We start from the raw sequence: 16736 nt of genomic DNA on the forward strand, positions 1-16736 counted from the left end.
AACTACGATGTTCCGCCATTCCAGAGACGAGCACACACTTCTTCTCACCCTGCTCCCGTTGCCTGGAACATGCTCCTCTCCTGCCTCCTGATTTTGCATTCCCACTTATGTTTCAGGCCCAAGAAGCCTTCTTGGGCTCCCTCAGGAGAACTGCTGGTTTTTCCATTCACTGATGATTGTCACTCTTCTGTATGTGGCCCAGTTCTGACACCCACCCTCAATGGAGGACCAGCATTTACTTGGAGATCTGTTTCCCTAACTGGGCTAAGGGTGCCTCCCATTAATTACAGCCTAACCCTTTACACAATGTCAGCTATACAGATGATGTTGACAAATGCAGAAAGAAGTGCTAGGGACTTGTACCAGGCCAGAAACTGATTAACTCCCTCAAAACACACTGTGGTGTTGGTCACAGGGTAGAAGGCACCGTCAAACTCATAAGGCTACCTAGTCACACACAGTGACAGTCTGAGAGGCGGTGGCAGTCAGCACTGGTTTTCCATGAGGGACCTAAGATCAACGTATGCTCTTTTTCTCTCCAGATCACTTACCACTATCATCTAAATCACTGCCCCTTTAGACCAAGCCGGGAGAGTTCAGGAAGCAGAGGACTGGAACACAAGGGTGGAAGAACTAGGATTTCCTCACAGTTTAGCAGCTAGGCCACTAACTTGATGCAAAATGGACAATTCAACTACAGGTTTTGAGTCTGGAAAAGGGAAAATATTGCTTATGTATTCTACCAAACATCACATGAGATATGAAAAAGGTAAACATGTACATAGGGAAATGGCGAAGAAAACATTCCAGAGGGAAAGTGAAGGAGAGGCTGGCGAGCGAGACATGCTGAACAAATTTGAGCTGCAAGAGCTTGTGAAGGTCTGATTGCAATACCCGCATTATTTTACATCTGCTGACAGATCATTTCAATATTTAGCCCTTCAACAAACACTGAGTCCCACACATAGACCACCAGTTGAGTATCAAATCGCCTTTAAATTGAACTAAGGTATTGCTAAGATTAGTTGTGTATTGCAAACTACCCAGTTGGGGGCAGACAAAACAAACAGATGACTTCTGAATGCTATCACAGGAATTTTCTTTTCTTTGTGGGTTGCTACTTTAATAAAGCAAAAGGCTTTTCAAATCACATTCAGACAGCTTGCTCACAACTGCCACAGACTGAATATTACAATGCAGTTCCTTTCTAATTATCTTTTTAATCAGAGGATGGAGTTTGGGCATGAGCGTGGTAGACACATACATTTGTTTCTGGACAGTATGGAATGCTGTGCAGAACATACTGAGAAACTTCTAGGGGGTATCAACACTCTGCCAAGACAAACTCTCCTAATGGCCTCAGACCACAGGACCAATATGTCTAGCAGATTATGTTAACCCTCACTGTGCCCCTCTCCCTAACAGTTTACCATGTTTTAAGGGAAGTCAATGATGTCAGGTATTCAAGTACTCTTATTTTTGTTTTCTTCTTCTCCCAGAGATTTGAGAAAGAAGGGCTCCATCTCAGACTCTAATGTTTAGTTTGAAGAAAAAAAAAAGATAAGCAATGTCATGCTCTCTACACCCAAAGGAGCCCTTCGTGACCATCCTTCATTTTGTCACTTTTCCTTTTTCTCTTTTGTTTTATTTGAAGGCTAGTTGCAAGTTTTTAAAAAGACTCTGAACAAAGTGCCAAATCCAAGTGCCCAACAAAAAGCCTATTTATCAAACTTTACTTTTCTGGGCAGAGCCAATCTCTACAGAGCTCTTTCTGGTAAGGTGAAAAGAAATAGGCAACAGAGAGTCCAAGAGAGAAGCCATTACAGTAGGATTTGTATCAACTTCCTGCCTCATAAATTTGTCTACATTGACAGGAAAATTTCAAAACGAGACTGGGTTGTGGTTGTTCTGCTGAAAGCTCCATATGTGTCTCTGATACAAATCCATGCACTACTTCCTCCATGAAACCTCTACTGGAACTCACCTGGATAAAGATCCTATTGTTCCCTGGAGGTGGCTACCTTTGTACTCTGGACCTTCTTTTGCTTTAAAACTTCCAAAACTTTTAGTAATTGTTTGTATACAAGTCCATTTAAACATTAGTTTGTGCTAGTCAGCAGAGTGTCTTGGTATTTTCAATGCCCAGGTTATACATTCTGGCATTTAACAAATGTTAGATAAATTTATACATATAGGGCCCGGCGGCGTGGCCTAGCGGCTAAAGTCCTCGCCTTGAACGCCCCGGGATCCCATATGGGCGCCGGTTCTAATCCCGGCAGCTCCATTTCCCATCCAGCTCCCTGCTTGTGGCCTGGGAAAGCAGTTGAGGACGGCCCAATGCATTGGGACACTGCACCCGCAAGGGAGACCTGGAAGAGGTTCCAGGTTCCCGGCATCGGATCGGCGTGCACTGGCCCGTTGCGGCTCACTTGGGGAGTGAAACATCGGACGGAAATCTTCCTCTCTGTCTCTCCTCCTCTCTGTATATCTGACTTTGTAATAAAAATAAATAAATCTTTAAAAAAAAATTTATACATATATATGAAATATACAATGCATATAATACATAATATTATATCTAATAGAATATATGCACACATATATATGTATATATATACATGTGTATGTGTGTGTGTGTATATATATATATATATACACATAAAGAGAGAGAGAGAATTTCCACCAAATATGGAAGAATTTTCTATTGAAGATTGATAGCTTAGGTGACCTGAAGTCAATTGCTTAGGTGGTTGAGGCTAAGAGTGAAAGTAACAGAGCATGACGCATTAAGAGGGTCTTGATAAATCACCTCATTTTTATCTTCTTGGAGAGATAAAGTTTTCCCCAAAGAACCCAAATGCTATAAGAAATTGGTACTAAAACATTTGGTTTAAGAAGCCCTGCAGTGGTTTTAAAATATCTTCACAAGTTCCTTGATATTCTTCCCTTCAAGAGGTGGAGCTTAGTTTCCCATCTCCTAGGTATGGATCCAAATCAGTGACTTGCATCTGACTAATCAAATACGTCAAAACTGACAAGGTGATGCTTCCAAGACAAAGTTACTAAAACAAGATAGCTTTCTTCTCCTGCTCTTCCATGAATCCATCTCAAACAGCAATTCAGGAGGTTCTTGAGGATGAGAAAATACAATAACTTGGCACAAATACCAGGTATTACTTATCTTTTATCTTCTATCTGTAGACCTCTATCAACTTCTTCAAAGTCAACAAGAAGAAATCATGTGTGGCTCTTCCTGAGCCCTGGCAAACTTGACAACACTTTGCGGGTAAGGTAATTCTCCCCAGTTTTGTGTTGGGTTTCCCATTCTATTCCTGTCCCTTAATTTTAACCAATAAGTTAGAATTGGAATGGAGAGAACCTAATGGGAAGGAGGGATGGAGCAGAACAGTGGGAATTTAAAAAAAACTCTGCATTTTATTCTTTGACTGCTGTTTTACCAAGGAACCAGATTATTTATCATTTTTAAAAAGTGAAAGTAAATACTGCTGTTGCATGTTTCTGTGTCGATCCCTCTGTATCTGTGTGTGTGCGCGTGTGTGTGTGTGCATGCATGTGTGTGTGCGTGCGTGCGTGCGTGTGTGGGTGGGTGGGTGGCATCCTACCAGATTTTAGCCTTCCTCTGGTAAATTTAATCCTGACTCTCTGTCAATAATGAGAAAGCCACAAATCAAGCCATGGAATACTGAGACCAAATTATATGCACAGACTTTTGTTTAATCAACGAAGGATCTTGAATAAGGACATTACTGTGTCGCTGTACTATATATTTACACAAGTACCTTTACATCTGTTTGTGGCTTGGGTAATGCAATACTGTTTTTTTTCTCCTTAATACTAACAGATGATAGCATTCAACTGAACACATAACTCCAAAGAACTAGAGAACATATATTTAAGAAGTTCCAACAGTTTTCTACCTTCAAAAACAATTGTTGATTGTATGCTGAAAAAGAGTAGAAAAACCCTCTCACCTTCTACGGCTGGATAAGGTTTCTTCACGTTCTACATGAGCAACTTTTAATATCTTCTTGTCAATAAACAGGTCTTCAGGATAATAAGCAGATCTGTATTGGCGTTGTTGAGAGTGAGCACATAACTTGCCAATCTGGAAAAAAAAAAAAAAAAGAAATGCAATATATTCACATGATACTTTCGCAGATATGACAGTAGAAACATTCTGAAACGCACTTCAATTTCTTGCCTGAATTTCATTTTGAAGAGCAGAATGAAATTATTACCGCAGTCAAAAAGTTGAGAAGCTCTTCAGTCAAAGAACCCCTGGGAGAAAGGAAAGCTGAAGTCTAGGAAAGGATTGTGAACACAGCCTGTTCAGAGATTTCCCAAGATGAAAACTCCCTTTTTCTATAATGAAGTACACATTTGAGAGGATCTTCTACACACTGCTCCTGCTATTGTTACGTTTCAATGGCACTTATGTTTACGTGTATGAAAGAGTTCACGAGAGAGAACTGCACAAAATTTGGAAGAACTGGTGCAGGAGACAGGGTCTGAGTAGTGTGTGGAATAACCTGTGATTAGAAAGGAAGCTTCCATGCACAGATTGTCCTACTCTCACAAGCATTTTATTACAAGACTCAAGCTAAGGTATTCTGGAAAATGCCAGTATAGTTCCTCATGGATCCTTGCTAACAATCCCCAAAGGAAGAAGGCAACACGCTGTGTCATCAGCTCAGAGCTACATGTCACCAAACAGGTGCAGTATTGAGAGTATGAAGAAGGATCACGGATGTCAGGAGCCTGCCGTCTTTCATTCTTCCCCCTCTTCCTGACAATTCTCTTTCATTCTTTCAAATTTATTTATTGTAACTTCACTCTTCACAAAACTCACACAGCAATTATGTTTAAAAACTGATATCTAGTTTATCATTTTGATTTTTAGCTAAATTAACAGTTTCCTATTTTTAACTTTAAAAACAAACGCCTAAGTAAACTTGTATCTAAAGAATTATGAGTAATAACATTCTTATACATCTCTCTTATGCCAAACTATGCTAAATATTATCGTCTTCATTTTATAGTTGAGGGAATTGAACTTCAGACAGATTATATCACTTGGCTGAGGCAAATAGATGGTAGATTTGCTTGTCTGACTTTGAACTCATTTGTCTCACTTCAAAGCTTATGCAATATAAGCTACCTTACAAAATGATGCCTAATTTCCACTTGCTTACATGGTTCTACATAGTAGAGGAAAAAGAATGATCTTCAAAAATACATGACCTACCAACATAGCCAAGTATATAAAATGTAAACTTCAGGGGAAATGCTAGAAATATCTTGTGAAGACAAAGGTTGTACTGCTGCCATTTTGCAGCTGCGCAGAACCATGGGGGCATGCTTGGTGACTTAAGGGAAGAGGAGGAATCTCCAATTAGCAGGCTTAGTACACTACTCCCCTGATAAGCCATGAGTTCTGAGTGGTAATCCCAGCTTTTGTATTGTTCAGGACTGTCCTGATAGCATTTGGTAAGTTCTGTGCGTATGTAACAGCATAAATGGCATGTAGTTTGTGCAGCTTTGAGAAATTTTCCATAAAAATAAATTATCAAGTGAGAAAACATTTAGAATCAGCAGTAGCATTGCCTCCATTTATGAAATACAGCATCTACAGTTTGATATTTAGACCAGCTATTATCAAAAGTTTATCCTAAAGTGACTAAAGTAAAAGTTGAAGACAGTTGGAAACATTCCATTTGCCTTTGGAATGTGTGATATTGAGATTTTTCAGGTGTGTTTATACAATGCTACTTGGTTTAGATTAATATCAACTTCAAATATGGAATCTGCGTTCTCTGAGTATGCCCGAGCTGGTAGCAGTCGGCAGGGTGCTGCTTCAAGCCAGGGACAACCAGGCTGCACTGGAGAGTTAAGCTCCAGTCAATTCCAAAGCAGATGATACGATTCAAATAACTGAGGGCAGCCTGTGTGTAATAACCTTATGTCTACAGGCACACACATTCACTCTGTCAAACTACAGGTGAAATTTCATGGAACCAAACCCTGGTTTTTGTTCTATAACTGCCTATTATCCTCTGAATATTCATCGACCTGAGAGTCTATTTCACCAGGATCAAAGCATTCTTAGCCAATTCAGCAGCATAGGACACATTCTCTGGCCCTAAACCTATTCCAAATCCAGCACCAAAATATAATCCTTCACACTTTCACAGTAACTCTTACAACCAACAGCTGTGAAATCTCCCTCACCATTGAAAGGCAGCCCTTTGTGTCACTGAATACTAATTGGGCCACAGAAAGACTTTAAAGTTTTCAACTGCCCTCCCCACCCTACTGGAAAGGGGTGCAGCTGAGGCAATAGCAGGAAGGTTAAGAACCAATGAGAATGTAGCCAGCCCTCAGCCTGACCTTTGTTCCAAGCAGCTCCAAGTGGCAGACTCCCCTAAGCTCTGTGTGGGGTAAAGGGCAAACAATGGGGTCCAGCCAATAAACTGCACTCCCCCATCTGAAATGTGCCACATCTTATCAGATAGGCTGCCTTTTTCCCCCCCACCAAATCTACCATGAAGCAAACTCTCCTCCTATACAAAGCGTTTTGTCAAATGTATTCCCCGCTCCAGGCCCTTCTCCCCGCGGCTTTCACCTCCACACTGTGTGAGCTGCAGGTGAATATTAAGAGCTGATTTTGAAAAGTGGACACTAAAAGAAAGCAATTTACAAAACGATGCCTGCATTCCCATGAAAGCGATCCTTTCAGCTTCACACTTGAGAAGCATCAGATGACACTGGGGGACCTGAGTCTTGTTCTTCAGCTGCACTTGCAAAGGAAGCCACTCTCCCAAGTGGCATTTTCAAAATCGGAGAAGCCTTCCCAGGAGTCTTAGACTCTTGAATAAGTGCAATACAATTTCCTTTCACTGACTAATGTACCCAGTCAAGGATATTACTACCTTCACACTTGTTACTTGGAGACAATTTAATGGATAGGGGAGTGTCTCTGTAAAAAGACCTGGAGTATAAATCTGTTTGTGTGCCATTACCCAGTCTCTAATTGTGCCTTTATTTATGTGCCAGAATCTCTGATGGGAAAAACAATTGTTCCCTGCAGTGTTGCAAGTCTTGACACATTAAGAAGGTATACCCTCTGGCCGTATCCCAGCTCCTGTGTCATTCTAGTAACCTGTTCTACAACCGCGTGGCTACCTTTCACCCACAGAAGGACTTCACCTTGACATGTAGTCACAGCTTCAATTCACTAGTAGCTCTAATCTTACATAAAGGCAAGAAGTTCTTTTGTGCTAGGTTACCTTGACACAAAAAGTAAAAACTATTGTCCAAGTAGAACATGTTACTGTAGGGGAAGCAAATTTTATTTTCTTCACTATTGTTAGGTTCATGGTTAGAGGTATCTATAATAAAAGTCAGACTAAAAAAAAATCCAAATATGTTTAAAGTAAGTTTTATGAGATGGGAGAACCTTCAGAAATGAATATACAAAGAAACAGGGGAACGTGTACAATGTTAGGGTCTACTGAAGAAATGGACGGTCATAGAGGTGTGAATGGATGAATCAGTATGATCTGACGACACACAGCAGCGGAGGGGGGCGGCAGAGCTCAGCATTCTCTGCTACTTAATTCCCTTCTCTGCATCCCTGTGTCCTCAAAATAAGAATTTTCCTTTTCTCCAGGTATACGCAGGCACCACTCACATGAGGATTTTATGGCTTCAGGTTTCATGGGAAGAAGGACTGAGAAGGTTATGAGTGACCTTCCTGTTTCTACTGCTTCCTTAAAGGCTCAGGTCTCATACTTTGAGGTGGCCTGTACTGAAGCTCCTTATGACCAAATATTTGAAACCTTGCAAAGCATCTGGTCTGGTATAGTGAATCACTTGTATCCCATCGTTGACATGTCACTAAATGCAGAAAACCATATGTGCTCTTGGGGTCTTGTTGACTAATGGTTCTGGGAACTCACAAGTAACAGGAGACTCAGACTAAATTGTTCACTTTCACTTTGGCTGACGGAGAAAGAGAACCTATATGGTGCACTTTTCAACACTACCATTAGTGCACATCTGTTACCCCGTGCCTTACTTCACAAACATTCTCCCTTCTCTTCAGTGAGTCCTTGAACAGCCCTCCGAGACACACAGAGCAGATACTATTCCTATTTTGGGAGATAAGGAAACTGAGGCTCACAGGAGCTGGAAAAACAAAGTCATAACTTTAACAAACAGCAGAGCTTGGACTTGAATGCTTGTCTAACTCCACCACCTACGCTTAGGTTTTCTATCTACCCACCCCCGAGGACCTGCCATGCATTTTACTTTCCAATAGCATAGATGCCGTGATTTCCCACTGATTGGGTATGACTCAGGTCTGCAATGCTGTCAACATCCCACCCACAACTGGAGAACGCTGAAGCCGCAAATTTAAACATAATCCAAATAAAAGCTAAGGTTATTCGAGATGAACAGAAATGTGACATCCGATTATAACAAGGGATTTATGCAGTATTTCTAATAGCTGTGAGCCAATGATGGGATGATTTAAACTATTGGGCTTGCCAAGTAAAAGTCATTTAATGACCCTACTAAAGCATTGGTTGTCAAGTTCTGTGGGATAGGTACCTCCCAAGTCAATTCAGCCTCTTCGTGCTGCTTGCAAGCCATTCCTGAACCAAGACTCCCAAATTCAGATTCTTACATTAGTGACAGAATCTATAATGACTACGATTTAACCGAGGTCTCGTCTGGTGTCTGATCTCAAGATATCTGTTAGAGCCTCCCCTCAAATGAAGATGTCAGGTTAATCCAATGGCTATAAAAATGTAATTTTAGCTGTATTACCTCAAAAGGCTAAAAGATGGGTATACAGGAGGGTGAAAATACATTAAAGTGTACCTTTGGCTCTTCCCCACTCCTTTTTTCAACCCAGATACATTGTGACCTAATCAAATCAGGCATTTAGTATTTCCATTTCCTTTCCTTAGGTGAGAGGGGTACCACCCCTCCTCCCATGCTGTTTTTTTAGATCACTGCCACTCTCTAACTAACCCTATTAGATCAATTTTGCTGTTCATTCATGAACTAGGCTATAGGAAATATGTAAGGGGCTTGTATATATGAGGTGGAGTTTGAGACATAATTCTTAAAAAAAAAAGATTTACCTATTTTCATTGCAAAGTCAAATATACAGAGAGGAGGAGAGACAGAGAGGAAGATCTTCCGTCCTATAGTTCACTTGCCAATTGGCTGCAATGACTGCAGCTGAGCTAATCTGAAGCTAGGAGCCAGGAGCCTCTTCTGGGTCTCCCATGCGGGTGCAGGGTCCCAGGGCTTGGAGTCATACTGGACTGCTTTCCCAGGCCACAAGCAGGGAGCTGGATGGGAAGTGGAGCTGCTGGGATTAGTACTGGCACTCATATGGGATCCCGGGGCATTCAAGCTGAGGACTTTTTAGCCACTTAGCCACCTCACCAGGCCAAGACTGAATTCTAAGGTAATTTGCGCAAATGAAAGGGTCAGGGAAGATGGAGGAAGAGGAAAAAGAGGGAGAATCAGAAGCTGAAAGTGAAAAGGTTCCTGTCAGCCTGTCAGTAGCACCAGAGCAAGGGACATCGCACACTTGTCACCTTCCTGCTGCACTCGGATCAGCTTCATCCAGTTCTCCCCAGCTTTATTTAACTACAGAATAACATTTCTGGCAGAACTCAGCTGATTACTGTGGTCATAAGGAGCGCATTCCTAAGAAATGATGCTGAATGATATAAATCTAGTCTCTGATCATCAAACTCGTCAGAATCCTGGAAGAATTCAAAATAAAACCTCCTCTGAGGTTATGCTACTTAAATACCAACTTTGATTCCCTTGGTATGAATTTTCCCTGGGTATCTGTCTGTTTCAAATACCCAGGGGCTGGGCTGGAAATGAAGTATGGTGGGAATTCCATAGACTATCAGTTAAAATAAAGCACTTCATTCTCTTGAATCACTTCTTAATATTGTCATGCAATCTCCGTTAATTAAATCTTAAGTTTTAAACAAATACATATTGAAATGATGTGATATACAACATAAACTTTTTAATAGTAGCAACCATACCCATTAAACAATTCTACAGGTATAATAAAAAATGCTAATATATGTTAATGTTTAGTCTGTGGTTAATGTTTTGTCTTGTTAATTTCCCCAGGGCTTTTATCACTGATTTAAATCTGCCACACTACTCAACTGATTGTATTGCTTCCACAAACTGCATGGAAGTAGCTCAAATGAATACTGATTAACAGAAATGAACAAACATTTGGCTAAGTAAACCATTCTTATTATATGCTTGTAATCATTACATACATTTTTTACAATGAGATGGGCATGTCAGGCATTTTCCACTCATTTTTTCTATAGAAAATGTGCATACAAATATTAAATTAATTTATAGCCTTGTACTTCAGGAAGCACATCATTGTTAATTAACTAGTGGATACATCTGGATATGGAACACAGAAGATAATGAACAAACCTGGTGACAATGAAAACAGTTTTCCCCTCATAGACATTTTGCTGTGACTTGTTATTAATTGCTTGACCACTGCAATAAAAGCTCACTAACAATCTGTTATGAATAGAACTATTTTAAGAACTCAGATACTGTTATTTAAACATTTCATAACAGAAAGCTCCTGAAGCAAACTGGAATCCAAGGAAAGGCAACTGGCGCCCTACAGGCCGTCTGCTCTGTTACAGTCAAAAGCATACAAAATCTGGAGGCAGGGAGACTAGCTTCCAACCCGTAGCTCATCCTCGTACCATTTCAGTCACCCGAAATGAGCCATTTCATTTTGTTAAAACTCAGCTGTCATCTAAGAATCAAATCAAACCAAGGTTGAGTATATGATCTCCTCCAGCCACATTGAGATCGGAATTGTTTATTCTTTACGTGCAGACTGCTTATTTTCTGCAGCCTGTTAGTGTATGTCAGAATTCTGAGTCTGCCGCCCAGATACAAAAGAATACTTTATGCAGGAGTGCTTTAATGTGGGACTGTTGGAAGACAGGAAAAGGACTTAATGAGCTTGGGTCCCCACTCTGAATGAGAACCAGACCGTTTGCCTGTATCTGATAGTCACATGGCCTGCTTCTGTTCTGCTCTGAGATACCTAGAAGGTCCTCTTGTTGCTCTGACTCGAAATCATGGATTAACGGTCCAAGATTTCTGTTAGCATTCTGTGCATCCAACCAACAAACACACTTGCGTTTGCTGGAGCTGAATGCTATAGGGATGGCAGATAATTTCTAGCTACACAAATGGAGTCTGAAATGAAAATACGGTCCCGAGTATGTGCCTAACAAATCTTACACAACGTCAAAACCTTCTCAGCACCAGGAGTCAAGGACTCATACAGGATCAATAATGTGTGAATTAAAAGGCAACATTATATGGACTCAAATAACTCCAAATTTACTCATCTGCTTGCGATTGCTATCCCAGCGGGAGAAAAAAACATAACACCTACTCATTAGCTCAATCCAGGAAAAACAAAGAATTTTTGTTGTTCTATCCTTCTCTTTCATTTCTCTACATCTGCCTTCATTTTAATTTTAAAACCGTATTTACCCTTCTTATTACCAATCTTCTAAAAGTATACCAAGGAATCTTCCAGTGGTAAAAAGATGTAAAATGACAATCCTGCTTTGGCATATGTGTCAGTGATTCTAGAATGTCCTAAACCAGCAGGCTTAGATATAGACATATGAAGTTTTCAGAGTTTAGTTTAATTTACACTCAGAACCTAGTGTTGTTATTGGCTACTTAGAATACACCGCTCGGACCCGGCACAATAGCATAATGGTTAGAAGTCCTCGCCATGAAAGCCCCAGGATCCCATATGAGCACCGGTTCTAATTCCAGCAGCTCCACTTCCCATCCATCTCCCTGCTTGTGGCCTGGGAAAGCAGTCCAGGATGGCCCAATGCCTTGGGACCCTGCACCCATGTGGTAGACCTGGAGAAGCTCCTAGCTTCAGATTGGCTCAACTCCAACTGTTGCGGCTGCTTGGGGAGTGAACCATTAGATGAAGATCTTCCTCTCTGTCTCTCCTCTCTGTATATCCACCTTTCCAATAAAAATAAACAAATCTTTAAAAAAAAAGAATACACCTATCATAATCTTGGTAATCTTTATCATATAAAAATGATTTTGAGATCTGGAAAGTTTTACATCCATGTGAAAATATAAGTGAATGAATACTTTGTAGTCACAGTTTCAATACCTGTAATACTGCTTACAATGCTTACAATTATTAGACATTCTGTATCATTTTTGTGCAATAAAAAACAATTTATACCTTATTTTTCTGATGATTAAGAATGGATTGTTGGATCACTTCTTCAACTCAGATGCAATGTCTATATCTAAAGACGCTAAGCAGGTGTGAGCCTGATTTACAAATGAATTCTCTCAAAGATGGGAATCTAGTCTGTAGCTTAAAATTATAATTAAGAAAGAAAAATATGACAAGTTATCTTTTTCTTTACCTTATGAATGAATATGAATAAACATTCTTACTGTGTCTGATAAAATGGAACAATGAAGAATAGTTTACACAACAAATTAGGTTGTAAAATCAACCTGAAATCAATCAGAATATAAAGAAAATGGAATTAAATATTTAAACTGAATATTATGAACTCTTTAAAAGTCAGAATCATTTGTTACAGCGGTTTAAAAGAGAATGAAAAAGCCACAGCAACATACTACAGGGTAATTTACTGCATTGTATCACCAAGAAAAGTATACACAATGGTAGAAAAATTGTAGCGGTGACATTGCTGAATGCCTGCTGGATGAAAAGTCAGGAGATGAATTCATGCCATTTCCCCAGGAGACTGACACTAACTCATTTAATTACAGGCTTACTGCAAACATGAAGTTAATATCTCCTCTTCAGACTGTGTTTTTGCCTCCCGAATGGACAAATCTACAGACAAAAGCTGAAATGAATAGCTTGCCACATTCAACCAGTATCAGCACTAATTAATCATCAAAAATCTGTCATGAAATCTTGCAATGGAAAAACAAAAGCAGTGTTGAGATTTTCAACATTGTGAATAATGTTGAGATTTCTGAATTCTCTTTAAAAATGTGGTGACGTTTGCTACTAACAGTTCACAAGTTACAATGGCTAAAATTGCTGGCACCTTACCGTGAGTCAGTACAGTAACACTAAACTGCAACAAAAATCATTGCAGTTTTCAGTGCTAAGCACACAGATTTCTTTAAAAAACCACATTTACTGTAGAATATACTTGAAGATGCAATAAAATAATTATTATTTTGAAATCTTGGTCCTTTGGTATAATCTTTGAAAAGTTATGTGATGAAATGGGAAGTATGTGTAAAGTACTGCTACATATTCAATATAATGTTCATTATTTTAATAGTCAGATGGTGGCTGGCATTGTGGCATAGTGCGCAGTCACCCTCTGCAAAGTCAGGATCCTATATGAGTGGCAGTCCATGTCCCAGTTATTCCACTTGTGATCCAGTGCCTTGCTGGTGCACCTGAGAAAGCAGCTGAAGATGGCTCAAGTGCTTGGGTCCCACATCTATGTGGGAGACATGGATGAGGCTCCTGGCTCCTGGCTGCACCCTGGCACAGCAATGGCACTTATGGCCATCTGGGAAATGACTCAGCAGATGATCTCTCTCTCCCTCTCTGTCTCTCTCTCTCTCTCTCTCTCCCCTCCTTCCCCCATCTCTTCCTTCCCCCACCTCCCTCTCCCAAATAAACAAAGAAAATCAAATTCTCGAACTGAAGATTACAGTCATTGAAATAAAAAATTAACTAGGGCTGCTCAGCAGATCTGCGCAGGTAAAGAAAAAATCATCAGCACTGAAGTGAAGTCCATTTATATTATGCTATCTGAAGAAGAAAAAAAAGAATAAAGAAAAATGAACTGCACTTCAGAATCCTGTGGAAAGCCATCAAGTGTATCCACAGACATAAAATGGAATCTCTGGACAGAGAAGCAGGAAGTAAAGTAATATGAAGAATATTTAAAGAAACGTTGAGCAGGCACCACAGCGCAGTGTTGGTGCACACACATATCCTATATTCAGGTGCCTGGGATTGAGTCCCAGAGCTCTGGTTACAATGTAGATTCCTTTTAACATACAGACCCTGAGAAAATGGCCAATGATGGCTCAAGTAATTGGGTTCCTACAACCTATGTAGACAATCTAAATGGAATTCCTGGCTCCTGGCTTCAGCCTTACCAGTCCTTGCTGTTGGAAGAGAGTTGAGCGAGCAGGTAGAAGATCTCCCTTTGGGTCTGATGTGGTAGCCTAATGGCTAAAGTCCTCACCTTGCATGCACCAGGATCCCATATGGGAGCCTTTTCCTGAACCAGCTGCCCCACTTCCCGTCCAGCTCCCTGCTTAGAGCTTGGAAAAACAGTGGAAGATGGCCCAACACCTTGGGACCCTGCACCCTCATGCGGAGACTCAGATAATCAAACTGTCAAAAGAGAATCTTAAAAGCAGTAAGAAAGAAGGAACTCATTGCATTCAAGGGGCATTCAATCAGAAAATCAGTCGATTTCCTGTCAGAAAATAGGCGGAATAGAGGTAAATGGCTGACATATGCAAAGTGCAAAAAGAAAAAAGAATGTTATGTAAAAATTCTACGTCCACCAAAAATTACAGATTAGGACAATGTCTGACACAGAAAATCAGAAAATTTGTCACTAGCAAATATGTCCTGCAAGTTTCACTAGAGTCCCTTAATAAAACATGCTAAGGAACAGGGGCCAGTGGCGTCGCACCCTGCTCCTCCACCAGCATATCAAATGAGCACCAGTTTGTGTCCCGGACACTCCACCTGCGATCCAGTGTCCTGCTAATGGCCTGGGAGAGCAGTAGCGGATGGCTCAAGGCCTTGGGCCCTGGCATCCACTTGGGAAACCCGCAAGAATCTTCCTTGCTTCCAGCTTTAACTACCCAGTTCTGGACATTTGGGGAAGTGATTCAGGAGATGGAAGCTCTCTCTCTCTTACTCTTGCAAATTAAATAAATAAAACTTTAAAAAGATCAAAATGCTAAGAAACCATGCAACAATATGAATCCACATGCCAAAATAAAGAAAACCTGTGAAGTTTACTATATAGGTTAATGTAGAAATAAGTACTTTTGTTTCCAAGTTTGTCATCCTCATCTCTGATTTAAAACACAATTATATAAGTAATAATCTGCATTACATATACAATGTATAATGATGTAATTTGTGTAACAGCACAAGGAGAAGGTAGGGAATTAAGCTCGATGGGAACAATGTTTTTGTATTGAAATTATACTGACAATAGTCCAAACGAACTTGTTGTAAATGTTAGTGGCATACCTCAGGAGTACCAATAAGAAAATAAATTTTAAATATAGAAAAATACCAAGGTAATAAAATTAATACACGATAACTACTGAAAAGGGCATGAATGAGCAAGTGGAACAAATACAACATAAGTAGATAAAATTTAACTTGTAAATTTATAAAACTCTTATGAAAATATGGATGTAAATTTTTGTGACCCTGGATCTGGCAATATTGTTTTAGATATTACACTGAAAACATCAGGAACCTCTGAAAAAGTAGATGATTTTTAAAAACCAGTATACTGTTGGACATTATTAGTAAAATAAAAAGATGCCCTACAGAAGGAGAAAGTAAATTCTCAAATCCTTTAGGTGATAAGCATGTAAAATTGTGATTGTATAACAATTTAAAAAAAATTATTTCATTTTTTTGGAAAGGTAGATATACAGAGAGGAGGAGAGACAGAGAGGAACATCTTCCATCCAATGGCTCACTCCCCACGTGGCTACAACAGCTGGAGCTGAGCCGATCTGAAGCCAGGAGCCAGGAACTTTCGCCAGGTCTCCCACGCGGGTGCAGGGTCCCAAGGCTTTGGGCCGTCCTCAACTGCTTTCCCAGGTCACAAGTAGGGAGCTGGATGGGAAGCGGGGGCTGCTGGGATTAGAACTGGCGCCCATATGGGATCCCAGGGCATTCAAGCCGAGGACTTCTAACCACTACGCTATCCCACTGGGCCCAATTATATAACAATTTTTTAACCAAAAAAAAAGTCTGGTTATTATGCCCATAGAAAGACTGAGGAGCTCCTTTATCGCTTGTCACTTACTTGATGCACTCATTTTTCAGAGCTTATTGCTATTCATTTGTCTATTCCTATTCATTATGCACAATTAACACTTTAGTGTGATTTAAGAAGTAGTTTCTGAGGATACATGGCATATAAAATCAAGGCTGGCTGGCACGCAACAGTACCTCATAGAACCTCAAACAATATATAGCAAAGTCCCACTTCCCCAACTCACAAGACTCAAAATGCCAAATATTGACACAGGGCACAGAATGGCAGGGAATCCCGGTGTAGAATCTCATGTTACTGTCATTAAATTCCCACATGTGAAGAAACACAAGACTGAGTCGATGGGTAAAATTCAACTGCAACATACGTCATTTACATACTCCACTTCTCATGCAACTCACAACAGCACTGTATTTAACCAGATACCATTCCTCAAACTGGGAAACTGTGTAGCTGGTAGACAACAGCGCTGCTCTAAGACTGTTCTGAATGCAACTCCAGCTAAACCTCCTTAGCCATGGTCCATCCACATGGAGACATCATCGCTGACCAATACCTTGGGTTTCTGCT

The 16736-nt window shown here is 40.3% G+C and overlaps 1 protein-coding gene across 1 annotated transcript in view; it reads right to left on the reverse strand.

Moving 5' to 3' along the window:
* The window catches only part of GPC3 (glypican 3), a 383088-nt gene that overhangs the window by 129656 nt on the left and 236696 nt on the right, over window positions 1-16736 (reverse strand). Inside the window, exon 4 of the mRNA XM_004587718.3 lies at window positions 3993-4126. Within this exon, the coding sequence (XP_004587775.2) occupies window positions 3993-4126 (134 nt within the window). The remainder of the gene's footprint in view (window positions 1-3992; window positions 4127-16736) is intronic.

The sequence above is a fragment of the Ochotona princeps genome, chromosome X (genome assembly GCF_030435755.1).
Source record: "Ochotona princeps isolate mOchPri1 chromosome X, mOchPri1.hap1, whole genome shotgun sequence".
NCBI lineage: Eukaryota > Metazoa > Chordata > Mammalia > Lagomorpha > Ochotonidae > Ochotona > Ochotona princeps.